This window comes from Ursus maritimus, unplaced genomic scaffold, assembly GCF_017311325.1.
Source record: "Ursus maritimus isolate PB19 unplaced genomic scaffold, ASM1731132v1 scaffold_12, whole genome shotgun sequence".
NCBI lineage: Eukaryota > Metazoa > Chordata > Mammalia > Carnivora > Ursidae > Ursus > Ursus maritimus.
The window spans coordinates 10,557,640-10,571,795 of record NW_024423564.1 but is presented as its reverse complement, the minus strand read 5'-3'; the positions used below and the strand labels follow the sequence as shown (position 1 = coordinate 10,571,795).

The window sequence follows — 14,156 nt, the reverse complement described above, 5'->3', positions numbered from 1 at the left end:
CCCTAAGGCAGGCATGGCAACTCAGACCAGACCGCACTCTGCAGGCAGGCCGCCGTCCAGAACAGCGAAGGAACTCAAGGGGCCCTGAGCCAAGCGTACCGAATTCATTTTTAAAACCCTCCAGTCAGATAAGATAGACTTTCTTCCTTGGAGAAGAAAGGAAAAGGCTCAGAGAAACTAGAATGTTTCTCCCATTCTTTCCCCTCTATAGAAGTTCGAAAACTTAGATGAGTGTGTCCGCCTAAGCCTCTTTACATTGAAGGTGACAATAGCTCTCAGTTGGCCCAGGACTAACCCAGCTTATTCCTTTTGTCCCAGCATAATGAATAATAGTGTCCCCTTTTACTCTCAAAAGTAGACAATACATTACATGGTCATCCTAATCATATCTTTCTTAAGATAGGGCAACCACAGATGCGTTTTGTATTCTAAGAATGTTTAAAACTTTTTGATAGAAGGGCTACTCTCCATTCCCACACTTGGGGATGCCTTCCTCATATCACCTGTACCTACCTGGGGGAACCCCACAGTTTAGACCCCTGAGTCTATTTGTTTGATACTCCGCCAACTGTTACCACTTCTACTGTGCACTTGGTCTCCTTCCTGAATGGGGGAAATGGCCCCACGATACACTATTTCCCACCACACTAAATCTGACTTACACTGGTGTTCTCCACAGTGCTTTGCAGAGATAATGCTCACTAAGGGATAATAATAATGAAGATATTTAAACTATAAGTTTTTGTAGTTTAAGTTGCTTATCACTTGCATTCTGCTAAACATTTAAGATCTTCTAGAAAAACCTTCGTTTCTAAAACTTGCCCTTTTCCTTCCCAGTCTTCTCATACTCAGAACCCAACTGGATCTTGATGCTGCATCCGATGTTTTAATTGATGTACATATCTGTCTTCATTCAAATAAAATAAGTAGTGTTTTGGTTCAATAGTTATCTTAAAAATACAACGTCAGGAATCCATTTTATACCCAACTCACCTCCTTTACAGTAAAAGATTACATTTTTACTAAAGGCTAAAAAGTATTAAATATTGATGTTATTGTGGAGCTTGGAGAATGATAAAAAAGAATTATCAACTGACTAACGCTCCCAATGAGAACACAATTGCAATTCATATATTTAAATAAGAAGAATATTATCTGGGCAAGAGGAAACAAAGATAAATTCATAGGCTGTAGAACCAACCAGCTGCTTGATATTGCCAGAAATGGCTTTTCCTTTTGAATCAGCTTTTGGGGAGAATGCTTTGGCTTCGAGCCCAGAAAGGTATGGTTAGGTCTTTGCTCTCTCAATAGTAGATAAATACGTGTTCTCTTGACCCTACTCCTGCCAGTTCTCAACTATCTTTTTCACAACCAAGTTTCCAAAAAAAAAAAAAAAAAAAAAAAAAAAAAAAGGTCATCACTTCTTAAGGACTCCACCTCCTGTTTTCCTTTCCTCTACTACAATATGCTAACTTCCGCCTCCTACCTTTTCAGTGAAAGTGCTTGTTTTAAGGTCACGGGTAGCCTCCTGATTGCCAGATTTGATGGTCTCTTTTCAGCCCTTTGGTTCTGACAGCTTTACAGAGCATGTATTAGTGTTCACCATGCTCTCCTCCCCTGTCTTCTTTGACACCCTTCCTCCTGACTATTCTTACTTTCTCCATCTGCTCCTTAAATTGTGACTATTCCTGAGGTTTTGTTCTCTACCTTGTTCTGTTCACAATTTATCCAGGTAATTCTGTCTGCTACTGTGGCTTTTTTTTTTTTTTTAAGATTTTATTTATTTATTTGAGAGAGAGGCAGAGGGAGAGGGAGAAGCAGACTCCTTGCATGCAGGACTCGATCCCAGGACCTGTAGATCATGACCTGAGCCAAAGGCAGATGCTTAACCTACTGAGCCACCCAGGCACCCCTGCCGTGGCTTTTAAATGCAGTGTCTCCCAAATCCTTATCTTCCCACATTTCTCTTTTGAGGACCAGGTTTCTATTTCCATGAAATTGTGAGGTGTCTCTGCCAGGATGTTCCATAGGCCCCTCGGATGTGTTACCTTCCAGACTGAGCTCAGTCTTCTGTATTCCCTCCCTTTCTGCCCTCAACAGTGACGTCACGTCTTCCCAGTTCATGGAACCCTAACCGGTTCCCATCCTCAACTTTGTCCTGACTCTATCCTCTTCATTTTGTTCTGTCAGTTTTGACTTTTAAATGCCTGCCATCTCTTGAGTGTCCACTGGTGCTGAGGACTGTACTAGGCACTTTTTATATATTATTTGTCCTCTAAATGCCTCTACATCCAAATTAATAACCGCTTTCCTATTCCCACAGCTATTCTCATGGTAGGTATTCAGTCAGTATTTGATAACGTATCTGTTTCATGCCAGCAGAGCCAGTAACCTGGGAATCATCTTTGCCTCCTCTGTTCCTACTTCAGTCTTCGTGGTCATCGCTGAGTGCTGTTACTCTGACTTCTATGAACATTCTCTCTCCAGTCTGTCTACCACTGCCCTAGTTCCAGCCTTCGTGACTCCCTATCTAGGCTATTACCCATTTTCTTATTTGTCTGTCTTTATTCTCCACGCCACCTATTCCATCCGCCGTTACTGCTGCCCATATTCTTTCTCAAATATAAATTTAATTTTGCCTTTGTCCAGCATAATCAGTTCCATTGTCATCTAAATAGAGATCACAGTCCTGACCGTGGCACTCAAGAAATGTGATTTGGTGCTTGCTTATAAGATAAGCACCTTGCATACCACCTTCACTCCAGTCCTATCAAATTATTTGTAATTACTGAAAAGGCCACCCATTCTTAAACCCTCAGTGCTCTTCGACCTGTTGGAATGGCCCCCTTCTCCCCTATTTCCAAATCATCCTTTAAGACTGCTCAGACATCACCCTCTTGTAGAAGGCTTTCTTGTTAGCTTACCAGGCAATTGATGTCATTCCTCTGCACACCACCCCCCTCAAAGACTGGTGTTTCTCTTTATTATGTAATTTATCTTTTCTGCCTTTCTGCTTAGACTGTGAACTTTTTGAGGTCAAGAACTATGTTGCGTTTCTAATTATTTTTTGCATAAGGAAGAAGAAAAGAGGAGTAAGAGAGGGAAAGGAAAAAAGGGAAGGAAGCCAGTGAGTGACCCATTGGGTAGTGTATAAAATTTCTGGGTGTTTTAGTTTTGCTTTTATTAACTTTATGTTGAATGGGCAAATAATAACCACTTCTTTATCGGCATTACTCTGCCCTGCAGAAAACTAGCTAATGCTATCAATGGTAAAGGATTAAAGCCATAACTAAAAGTAAGCCAGGAGATAAATTGCCATTTTGTTTACTCTCCTAAAAAAGGGGCTGTGCTTTATCTGTTAGTTGCTAATTAAAATGCTGAATCAACTTCCAGATTAATGCTGAAATGTAGATATGTTGATCTTTTATCCTTATTAAGTATTAATACATTCTTTTTAGTGAGGTTTTTAGATATCAAACGGTTTCTACAGTTCTTGCAGCTCTCCTAACTTTTCTAAAGACAAGGCATAAATCCAGTGGTGATGCAGTAATGGGATCCATCCTCCCTCTCAGTTTCCACGCTATTCAAGAAACTCTCTATTAAAGAAAAAATTCTCTTTCGTGGACGATCCTTAATGGGAATGCTTTGGTAATATTATTAAAGAACATTTTTTTATAGATGTAATCCAACAAATACTCTTCTCCACATAACAGTTACGTGGTCATAAAATTTCGTACCTACTTAATTGACAAGTACTTGCTTCATAGCTGTGGAAGGATCAAAGTGAACTGAAGTGTGACTCAGTTCTTCTCAGCTGTTTTGTTCTGTTTTCACAAAGCCGTTTTCAACGCTTCCTGTCTTTTCCACCTCAGACATTTTAGCCAGGTCCTTCAAAGGAAAACCACAAAAACTCACCAAGCTTCAAAACCACCAATCAATATATACACACACACACAGGCAGAAAAAATACGATGGAAAAAAAGGGTAAAGGTGATTCAGAGCTTTCATCAAGAGGCTAGTCATTTATTCTCTCCTTTTATTCTGAGTATGAAATAATTTTATTAGAGCATAATAGTTTGCTTAGCTTGTCAGCTTCATTACAATGAAATTTTTACTTACAAAGTCAGTGCAAAAAAACTGCGGCTAAGTGAGAGAAAATTAATCTTTGGATATATTCTAAGCCTGTTTGCTGTCTAGCATACGTGTGTGTGTGTGTGTGTGTGTGTGTGTGTATGCGTGTGCATGCTAGCAGGAAAACACTTCAAAAGAAATTGAAAATAAAAGTATAGATCGTCATAGTGTATAACTGTGGGTTTAAAAAGAGACAAAACTCCCCTCTGGAAAACTCTGCTAACGAAAACCACCTGCTAGGAACAATCCTGCCAACTTAATCCATATCTTACTAATAAAATGATTCTTCAAAAACCTTAACTTGGAAAACAGAGTGGGAAGGAAAAGAGATTCTTTCCTGACAGGGTCAGTTTCTATTGGAGAGACCAGAATTTTTTTTTTTTTAAGCTATCAGAAATTCAGCTACCTTTAGTTTTTCTGGGTATATTTCATTGGTCAGTTACCTGGAATGAATAATATATAATAATCCTATGTAAGGTATTTCTTTGTTGCCAGACACAAATATGGATTCTATACAAGGCACTGTGGTAGTTATTTCACATTTTGCTTCCGAAACTCAATGCAAGGGAAAGTAGGTATTTTCTTCAGTTTTAAGGAAATCTCAGTTGCTTACCTGAAATGAAAAAAATCCAAGGCTGGACTTTTTTTAGGGGGAGAAGTGGGGCAGAATGACAGAAATAATTGACAAGTCTTATGTATAATGGCAAAAAATGGAAGGAGCAGTTGCTGCTGGTGCTGAACTAGAGGGTAAGTGTGTCTTGTGCGGGCATTATCAAGCTGTTTAAATGAAGGATCTACACCAGATGATTTTTTCAATAATTAACATTTTCATGGCTTCAGATTCAGGTAAACTCTTTTGAGTTGAATGTCCTCTTTTGTTCTGGGCTCCTACTTACCTGCTGAGATACTCACTAGCTATTGAAGAAGCCCCTCAGACTCAAACCCTGTTTGTTCTTTGAAAGCCAGTCCTCAGCTATGTGTCCGTCTCCAAATATGAATGTCATGGAATAAAAGACACTTAAGTTCACTCGTGGTGAATTCTCTGGTGGTTTCAAATCTGTCTTTTTACTACTCCATTTCTTTTCTTTCTTTTTTTTTTCTTTTTTTCCAGAACTTCCTTATGGCTGGGAGAAAATAGAGGACCCACAGTATGGGACGTACTATGTCGAGTAAGTCTGTTACCTCAGTTAATATTCTCCCAAACATTTTCCCTTCACTATACAGCTTTAGGGAATCACCAGAATACAACACTTTATGTTTCCGCAATCCAGCTTTCGAGTTTTTCCACCAGGGGAATTAGAAGTAGGGGCAGTGAGCATTCACTTCAGTGGTTCTGGGCTCCCCAGAAGTTGGCTTTGAAGTAAATAGAGAGAGCGGGAAGTTGGGATAGCTGGGAGTGTTACCATTACTACCACAGCATCTAGAGAAAAGTAGTATATAGAAAACTGTGAAATGAGGGCAGGGACTAGATGACGTGTTAAGGTCACTTCCAACACCACAGCTATCTGGTCGTGAAGGCAGCGAAAGCACTCTGAGGGCAGTGAGGCGTAATGATCCAAAGTTTTGGAGTACAGGATTAGAAGTGTACTGTCTTTTAGGGCGTTAATCAAGGAACACTTAGTATTCTTTTGGGGGGAAGAGAGTTGCTTCTTACACAGCTGTTACAGTTAAATTTAAACATAAGTATCTGTCGGAGTGAGCGCAGAACACCTGCCTGTGTTAGTCAGAGAAATCAGGGTGTCATCAATGTCCTCGGATTTTTCTTTCCCTTTTCTTCATTTATCCAGTTGCGACGTTGTTATGACGAGGGATTGCTTTCTTTCCAAATGCTAGGGTAGAAGTTTGACCTCAGGCAAATAACTGCATCAGAAATGTTCCTACTGTGTACCTAGAAACGAGGAGTCTGAAGCTACTGCTGAGGGAGTGACGGCCAAATATCAGGACCCGAAAAAGTAGCAAACATGGGAATCTTCTAGGTTTATGATTGCTTATTAATTTTTCATCACTTTTTGGTGTAAACCAACGCCGTCTCCTAGTATTTTTCCCGATAGTAAGTATCTCTGACCCCTGCTGTGGCTCCAGTATTTTTCTTTTAACGAAGTGCAGTTGACACACAGTGTCACATTCGGCTCAAGTATACGTCTAGTCTTTATTCTAATGTGTAGGTTGTTATTTGAGTCCCTGTGGCTAGATTTTTGGAATGCTTTCTTAAAATCTAGCTTGTACCCTAAGAAAACAGCTCAGTTTGACCCTGAGGTATATAACTTCACAGTGTCAACACTTTGGTTCCTTTGGAAGACTAGCCAATTTTTTTTTAATTAATGTTTTTTTATTATATTATGTTAGTCACCGTACAGCACATCCCCGGTTTCCGATGTAAAGTTCGATGATTCATTAGTTGCGTATAACACCCAGGGCACCATGCGATACGTGCCCTCCTTACTACCCATCACCAGCCTATCCCATCCCCCCCCCGAAGCCCTCAGTTTTATTTTCATTGCGTTAATTAATATCTTGCTAATATTTGTCATGTGAAAAGTAGATAGCAGCCCTTTCATCGTTGTTGTTGTTTTTCTAAAGCATATTTAGTTGAAATAAAGAAACAACCATTTCTCAGTCAAAGGACTATTTGAAGGCCAACTGGAAAGGTTTTGTGGGATTTTCCTCCCTCGCTGTTTAGTCTATTTAAATTTGGCTTCGATAAACTATTAATTGCCATTGACACTGCTGAACATTTCTGCAATAATGATTCTCATTCTCTTATTGTCCGTTCCAAGTAAATTTGAATACATGGTCAAGAGGTGAGAGTCATTTGCCTGTTATAAAATCTTGGGCTAAATGATCTGGTTCTCATTAAGCAAAGATACAATATTGAAGCAACTTCAGGGCGAAGCCTGAAGTGACCTGCTCCCAGTTGTCGTGGAGCGTGTGTCAAATAGCCTGAATTAGAGGCAGCAGCAGCGGCGACATGATTTTGTATGATTGTTCCCAGAACGAGCTCATTTTACAGGAGGGTAATTTATTAGATTAAGAAAGAGCGGGCTGTACTCAAGATGCACATTAGTATGGAGTCAGCTGAGCTGTGGAGTGTGGCCTGATTCCCAGATTAGTCAGGTTTTGAATCCCGACCATAGTAATCTGCAGTGAGTTTACTGATGGAGATAAAAAGCTGTGACTTGAATGGCTACTCTTTGGCTCTCTCACTTTGTCAAACCAGATGGCACCATGATTGCTTTTGGCAGAGCCTTGGAGTAGTAACACCAACTGCAATGGCACTTTTTCTCTGCAAGTATTTATTTTCGGGGATGAGATTCTGAAATGGATTAATTTATTTTTGAAAATAAAATTGTTCCAGAAACTTAATGGCAGGCCTTCTGGAAGAACGCTTACGTATTTAGAAATGTTGTCTTCTTGTCTTGCAGTAAATGTCTTGATGCGCTTAGGTTTCAAAGTCAAAATATACATCTGCTTGACTATCTCAGATTTCGTCATGAGAGAGTAAGGGTTTTGTTTGTGGAGGTGAATGTTCGGATCCACCGATTATACACAAAATTTTAATGCAGATGACATTCCAAGTTATATATCCTGTATTTAGTCATGCTTCTTTGCTCCCCTTGTTTAATTTTTCCAGTAATCTGTGAGATCCTCCTACCTTACTTCTCATAGGTAGTTATATGGAAAACAAAATCTCTTGCATCTTAACAATATTGTGAATATAAGTAACTAAATGAGAAGGAGAGTGTTTTAACTTTTATGTTTTGTTATTTGAGTAGCATTTTAATCTAAGTAGTTTAAGGTGACAGATGCAATTACTCCCTGCACTAAAATCTTACATTCTTTTGTCAAAGAATTTTCAGGAAAGGGATTACTCACTTGCATACTTCTAATCTCCTCTCCCACACATTACGAAGAGTATAAATACAAATTACTACTTTTTATGTTTTAATGCCTAGGTGGCAAAATCAGTCATTCCAACTGATGATGTTAAAGCGAGCCAGGGTTTATTCTAAACAGGTTTATTCTTTTCTAAGTGTCACTTTCTGGTAGTTTTGTCTTTCAAGAATATGTAAAATGTCAGTACCTACTACATAATGTTTAAAGTGGTCCCTAAGTTAATACCAAAGATCTCCATTTTCCCAGAGGGTTTAACAGTTACCTCAGTGATAAGGGGCTCCCCTTGGTAGGAAGCAGAAGCATACCTGAGTTGTAGTGAAATCACAACCCAGAGAATTTCAAGTGGAACTTGCCATGTTTAGAACTCTGAGACTAAATAAGTACATCTGTTGCAGAGTTAATAATGCACTAGAAGCCTAAATGACATAGAGAAAACCAGCATACCTTGCCCCGACGGGTCCTTGCTACCCTCCTCCATCACCACCATTAATGTTCATAGATGGCAAAGTAATTATCCAAGTTGCATGACTATTTGTATGCAAATTTTGTAATAGCCTATCTAAAGGCAGTCATAATCTGAGATTCTCATGATTTGATGTTTAATTGTTGGTATTTGCTAATGTCACTTCTCGTTTAAAATGGCTTCTGGAAAATGCTATCATTTGGCTGAAATATATTTGTACCATGGAAGTGCTAGAATGCAATTCCCACTGCTTCTGTATCAGAACCTATTTAAATAACTTTTGTACAGCAGTTGCGTTCTTACCCAGCTTCCCCTTGACTGATTTGCCAGACCAGCCAGGGCTCGGCTGCCCCGCTGAAATGTACTATTGCCAATCATGTATTGACTATTGTTAGCTGGTCACTCGCCCTTGGTCTCCCAGTGCTGTTCTGCTTTCCCCCACAGACTTGTGTGCTTTCCAAGGCAGTTGTGAATGTTCCCAAATCAGAAATACCAGTTAAATTTATATTATGATGACGTAATTATTTTAATTATTGTATAATTGTGAAAAAAGTTGAGTGTGGAAGAGTTGTTCTCTGATACAAATTGGTAAAAGCAAATCTCTTTCTTAGTCATTCTGCTAAACTGATGTGAGTGAGTCAGTTGGAAAAATAATAGTAAAATTCAAGAAACCTTCTATACTCAGATTTTTCCAAAAGCGTCTTTACAGCTACTTCATTTTCAAGAAACTTGAATTAAAATCCTCCTCCCATGAACTGCCTTTTAGAAAATGAGCTGATCCATTACCGACTGTTCCGATTGCATTAGATGTGAGGGTGTCTCCTACGGTTTTGAAAACTATTATTGGCTCCGTTGGGTACCTCAATGCAGAAGCTGTAGTGAAGGCTTCATCAGCTTTCCCATCTAGGCATCTTCCATGGGCCTTTCTTTAGTTGCCAAAAGCCCTTTCCCTACCAACTTTCAGCTTCTCTGAATTCCATAGTCTAGAGATACATGCTTGCCCCTTAACCTACGGGGATGGAATGGTATAACAGTCTATTTAAAAATAATGTCATTCTTTCATCTTAAACTGAAATGCCCGTTTTTCTACATCTTACAGTCACCTTAACCAGAAAACCCAGTTTGAAAATCCAGTGGAGGAAGCCAAAAGGAAAAAGCAGTTAGGACAGGCTGAGACCGGGTCTTCAAAACCAGGTAAAGTGTTTTCCCCAATCTTTTCTTCTGAGAATGCCTTGTAAAATTTATATACTGAATTAATGAAAATAAGTTTGAATTTTTTATTGTTGAGACGTTGAGGTTCAACAGAGAAGGTCTAATTTTTGTCACTGTAAAGATAGGAATAATCTTAATAAAACATCTAAACGTTTTGAGAATACTGCAATTTTCCCATGCCGCTTAGATGGAAAGTGTGAAATTGTTGGCAAAAGGTATTGAATAGCTTTGTTATGGGCTGAGGTTGTGATATAAAGATTGCATTGTTTCCCAGTGTTTCAGGCCAGGACAGTCTGAGCTCTGTAATCCAGTATGAGCTTCCCCCAAGTGAATGCTTATGTCTAATGTGTGTAACCATCCAGGATTCTTTATTAACTGATAGAAATAAATCCACCATATAATTTGCCTGTATCATTGATTCTCAAGTGGGAAGGCAGGGCATCAGGATCATTTGGGGAATATTTTTAAAATACATAGGTCCTCACATTTTGATGAGCCTAGCCATACGTATTTTGAAAAAGCTGCCCGGAAATTTCTTACATTCTACTCATCCCTTCCCATCTCTTCCTCCTCCTCCATCTGTCCCGATAACCAGGGTTCTGTCTGTACGATCATACTGTACTAATCAAGTAGGCCCCTCACGCCTGTTGTCCACGAGAGAAGCGCTTGTTCCTTCTAGCTACTCTTCAGAAACATAGTCCTGTCCTTGAAGTTTTGCATTTGATTTAGCAAGCATTTTTATTTAACAAATATTTTTGAGCACCTACTGTATGCCCAGTGCTCTGCCAGTCACATGGTGTTCAAAAACGATTGGGAGTAAGACAGGTCTTGCCCCCAAGAGTTCACATTCAGACGCAGGAAATCAGTGGTCGCCATATATGATGTTGGGTGCCATCCTCGGAGAGCAGTTAAGTGTGCAGAGGGTGCAGCAGGTGTGAACCCCAAATGCATAACCTTGGATGAGTTCCCCAAACTCTTTGTGCTTCTGTTTCTCCGTCTATGAAATAGGAATAAGAATAGTATTTACCTCTTAAGGTGGTTCTGAGCATGCAAATTAACATGTGGAAAGTGCTTACAGTGCTATCTGGCAAATGGCAGCCAAGAAATACTAGCTTTCATTGTTATTAATAGAGCTGTACATGTTGTATTAATAGAAATGTATTAATAGGTGGCATAAAGGAGGGAGTGCTCACCTTTCCTTTGGTGGAGAAAGTCAAGGACACAGAGGAACTTTCAAAGCAGAGGACACATTAGAAGTGGATCTTAAAGTGTCAGGAAAAGTTAAATCAGACGGATGATCATTTTAGAGGAGCAAGAAGGCATGCCAGGTAGAAGGAACCGAATGTATAAAACCACAGGTGCATGAAATGGTGGTCCAGAGGCCGGAGAACAGAGAGGAATGGCTAGAACATAGAGTATTTGTGGGGTGGTAACAAGAGATGAGGTGGTAGGGAGAGGCAGCCACGAGAAGGAATGAGTTTCAACAAGAAGGTGAGTGGTTGTGTCCCATGTTGCTGCAAAGTCCAGAAAGGCAGAAAGTGAAAAGTGTGCCTGCGTGACAGTGCGGAGGTCATTTGTCACTCTGGCAAAAGCAAGTGGAAGGGAAGTAAAAATGCGGTAGAATGAATAGGGAATGGTGGGTAACGAAGTGGAGGCAGGGGTACAGGCAACTGTTTTGATACCTTTGAAGGAGGGTAGACTGAGGACACTAAGTGGAGAGAAACATGAATCCCCACCGCACATAAGGAAACCGAGACTTTAGTAAAGAGAAGACTTTTGTTAGAATCATAGTGTCAAACCAGAATTTGCACTTAGTTTGACTGAGTTTGAATTCAGAGTTCTTTGTATTATAATATACAGTTCCTGAATGCCCATGTCTTCATGACACGTACCAAGGGAGATCTTCCACCCTCACTAAACTCTGAGCTCCTTGAGGGCAGGAAGCGTGTGCGCACGCACGTGTGTGTGTGTGTGTGTGTGTGTGTGTGTGCGCGCGCGCGCACGCACGTGTGTGTTATTAATCTAGATAACCAGGGACTCTCCTATGAGCTGGGCAGTAAAAGGAGAATAATGACTCCGCCTTTGTCTTTCAGGAGCTCACAATTTAGGCAGGGAAATAGACAACTAATTTTAGTACAGTGTGATAGCTGACATAACAAAGGAGAAAATTTTGGAACAAAGGAGAGAGAGATTAAATTTGGCCACGGAGAGGGCAAGAAAAGCTTCCTAGAAGGGATGAAGTTATGCTAGTTCTTGAAGAATGATGGCCACCATTTCTTGAGATACTGGGTCAGGTACTCAGTTGGATGCTTTGTATGCATCATCCCATCTAAGCCTCAGAATATCTCTGCAAGGTTGTTACTATTATGGTCCCCATTCAGATGCCTTGATGGCGTCAGGTCAGCCATTGGGTGCGTCCATTCCAGGGATGTGCTTGCCGCAAGGACAGAAGTACCCGAGTTTGTGAGCCAGGAACCTCCTTCTTTAGATAGTGTGGATGTGTTTGTGTTCATCTGCATTTATTGAGCACTTACTGTTTGCCAGGCCCCGTTGCCTCTGCTTTTGATGCTTGATCTAGATTAATCCCTGTAACAATCCCCTGATTTGGGTACTATTATCCCTATTTTATAGATGAAGCAACTGAGAGGTTAAAAGGTCAAATAACAACAAAAAAATAAAAATAAAATGTCAAGAAACATTCCAAGATCACTCAACTAAATCCCACAGCTTGTATTTAAAATCAGATATTTTAGAATCAAGACTGTTTCTTTGCTTTTCTTATTCTCCGTTCCCTGTGTTTAATTCTGATAAGACCTAATTCTGACCGACTTCTCATCAGCTTGGGCGGTTTTATTAATATTTTTCAAAATTAGGTATTAGCCAGAATTCCGCCCTCTCCCTTTTAATGTTTGCACATCTGGATCTCATCTGTCATATGCTGATTTTCTAGTTCCACCCTCAGGAGCCAGTCTTGTTCCAACATTCATGAGGACTAGAGCATGAGACAGCTCACCAAAAGTATCACGATATTTGAAGTATCACAATTAAAAATGAGAAAGGTACATTTCATCAGATTTTTGTCCTCAACTGCCTATGTACACGGTCATTAAGCAGATGATCTATCTTGTCCACAACCTGGTAGGCGACCCCAGTGGGCAGTCCTAATCAATTTACATGACTGAATGGGCTTTGACTGTGTCAAATAATTTCTTTAAGTAATATTTTGTTCAGGGGCGCCTGGGTGGCACAGCGGTTAAGCGTCTGCCTTCCGCTCAGGGCGTGATCCCAGCGTTCTGGGATCAAGCCCCACATCAGGCTCTTCCGCTATGAGCCTGCTTCTTCCTCTCCCACTCCCCCTGCCTGTGTTCCCTCTCTCGCTGGCTGTCTCTATCTCTGTCGAATAAATAAATAAAATCTTAAAAAAAAAAAAGTAATATTTTGTTCAGAAACGGGTGGCTAGTTGGAATGTCAGAGGCTCAACAAGGGCTCAGCTCAGCAGCGCACAGAGAGATCGCCAGCAGCGCACAGAGAGATCGCCAGCAGCAGGCTGGCTGGCCAAGCTCCGGGAGGCCTCCCAAAATAGTGGCTACGGTGGTCAACACACTGCCGTCTGGAGTGTAGCCCTCCACTTCGAGAAGCCCAAAATAGCTGATTTTTTTTCTTTCTTCTTGCCTTTCTTTATTTCCTTCCTTCCTTTCTTTCTTTTCTTTCCCTTTCCCTTTCCTTTCGTGTCAAGTGCTTTTATTTTAAGAGGTCAGCAAAGTGGGAAGAACAGGTCAAGTAAAGTAGACCTACTCCCACCGCAAGCCTGCCTTTGTCAGTGTCTTCAGGACAGCCCTTCCTGTCCTTGAGGGAGCTGTTTACACCGCACAGTCCCTGCTGCCATATGGGGCAGCCCCAAAGATGACTCTTTTCTAGCTGGCAACAGGCTTTAATGTACCTCTTAGAGCCCTTCGCCGAGAGGGGCAGCAGCAGCTCCACACAGACATCTCTGGGCTCCGTACCAGGGCCGAGGGTGAGCTGTGTATGAAACAGGACACCTCTGTCGATTGGAATCATCAGGGAAAGGAGCACTGACACCACGGCGAGCTACCGCTCATGCGCACTAGAGCGGCTGGAACCGGAAAGCACCCAGCAACCAGTGTGGGCCGCACGGCGGAGAAATCGGAGGCCCCATAGATGCCGGTGGAAATGTAAAACGGTGCAGCCTCTTCGGAAGAGTGTGGCCGTTTTTGAAAACGTGAAACATAGCTACTCTAGGTTTATGGCGAGTGCTGCCCTTCTAGTCCTGGTAGGTACAGAAGAGGAATGAAAATGTACACCCACGCACAACCTCGTACAAGAACAGTCAGAGCAGCATTACGCATCGTGGCCAAAAAGTGGAAATACCCCAGCTCTCCGTCAACTGAAACATGGCTAAGGAAAATGTGATCTATCCCTACAGCGGAATATTATC

At 41.0% G+C, this 14,156-nt stretch overlaps 1 protein-coding gene across 1 annotated transcript in view; it reads left to right on the top strand.

Annotated features, from left to right (window-relative positions):
• MAGI3 (membrane associated guanylate kinase, WW and PDZ domain containing 3) overlaps positions 1–14,156 on the top strand; it is a 231,753-nt gene that overhangs the window by 179,021 nt on the left and 38,576 nt on the right. The window contains exons 7-8 of the mRNA XM_008697782.2: positions 5,243–5,300; positions 9,588–9,682. Of these exons, the coding sequence (XP_008696004.2) occupies positions 5,243–5,300; positions 9,588–9,682 (153 nt within the window). The remainder of the gene's footprint in view (positions 1–5,242; positions 5,301–9,587; positions 9,683–14,156) is intronic.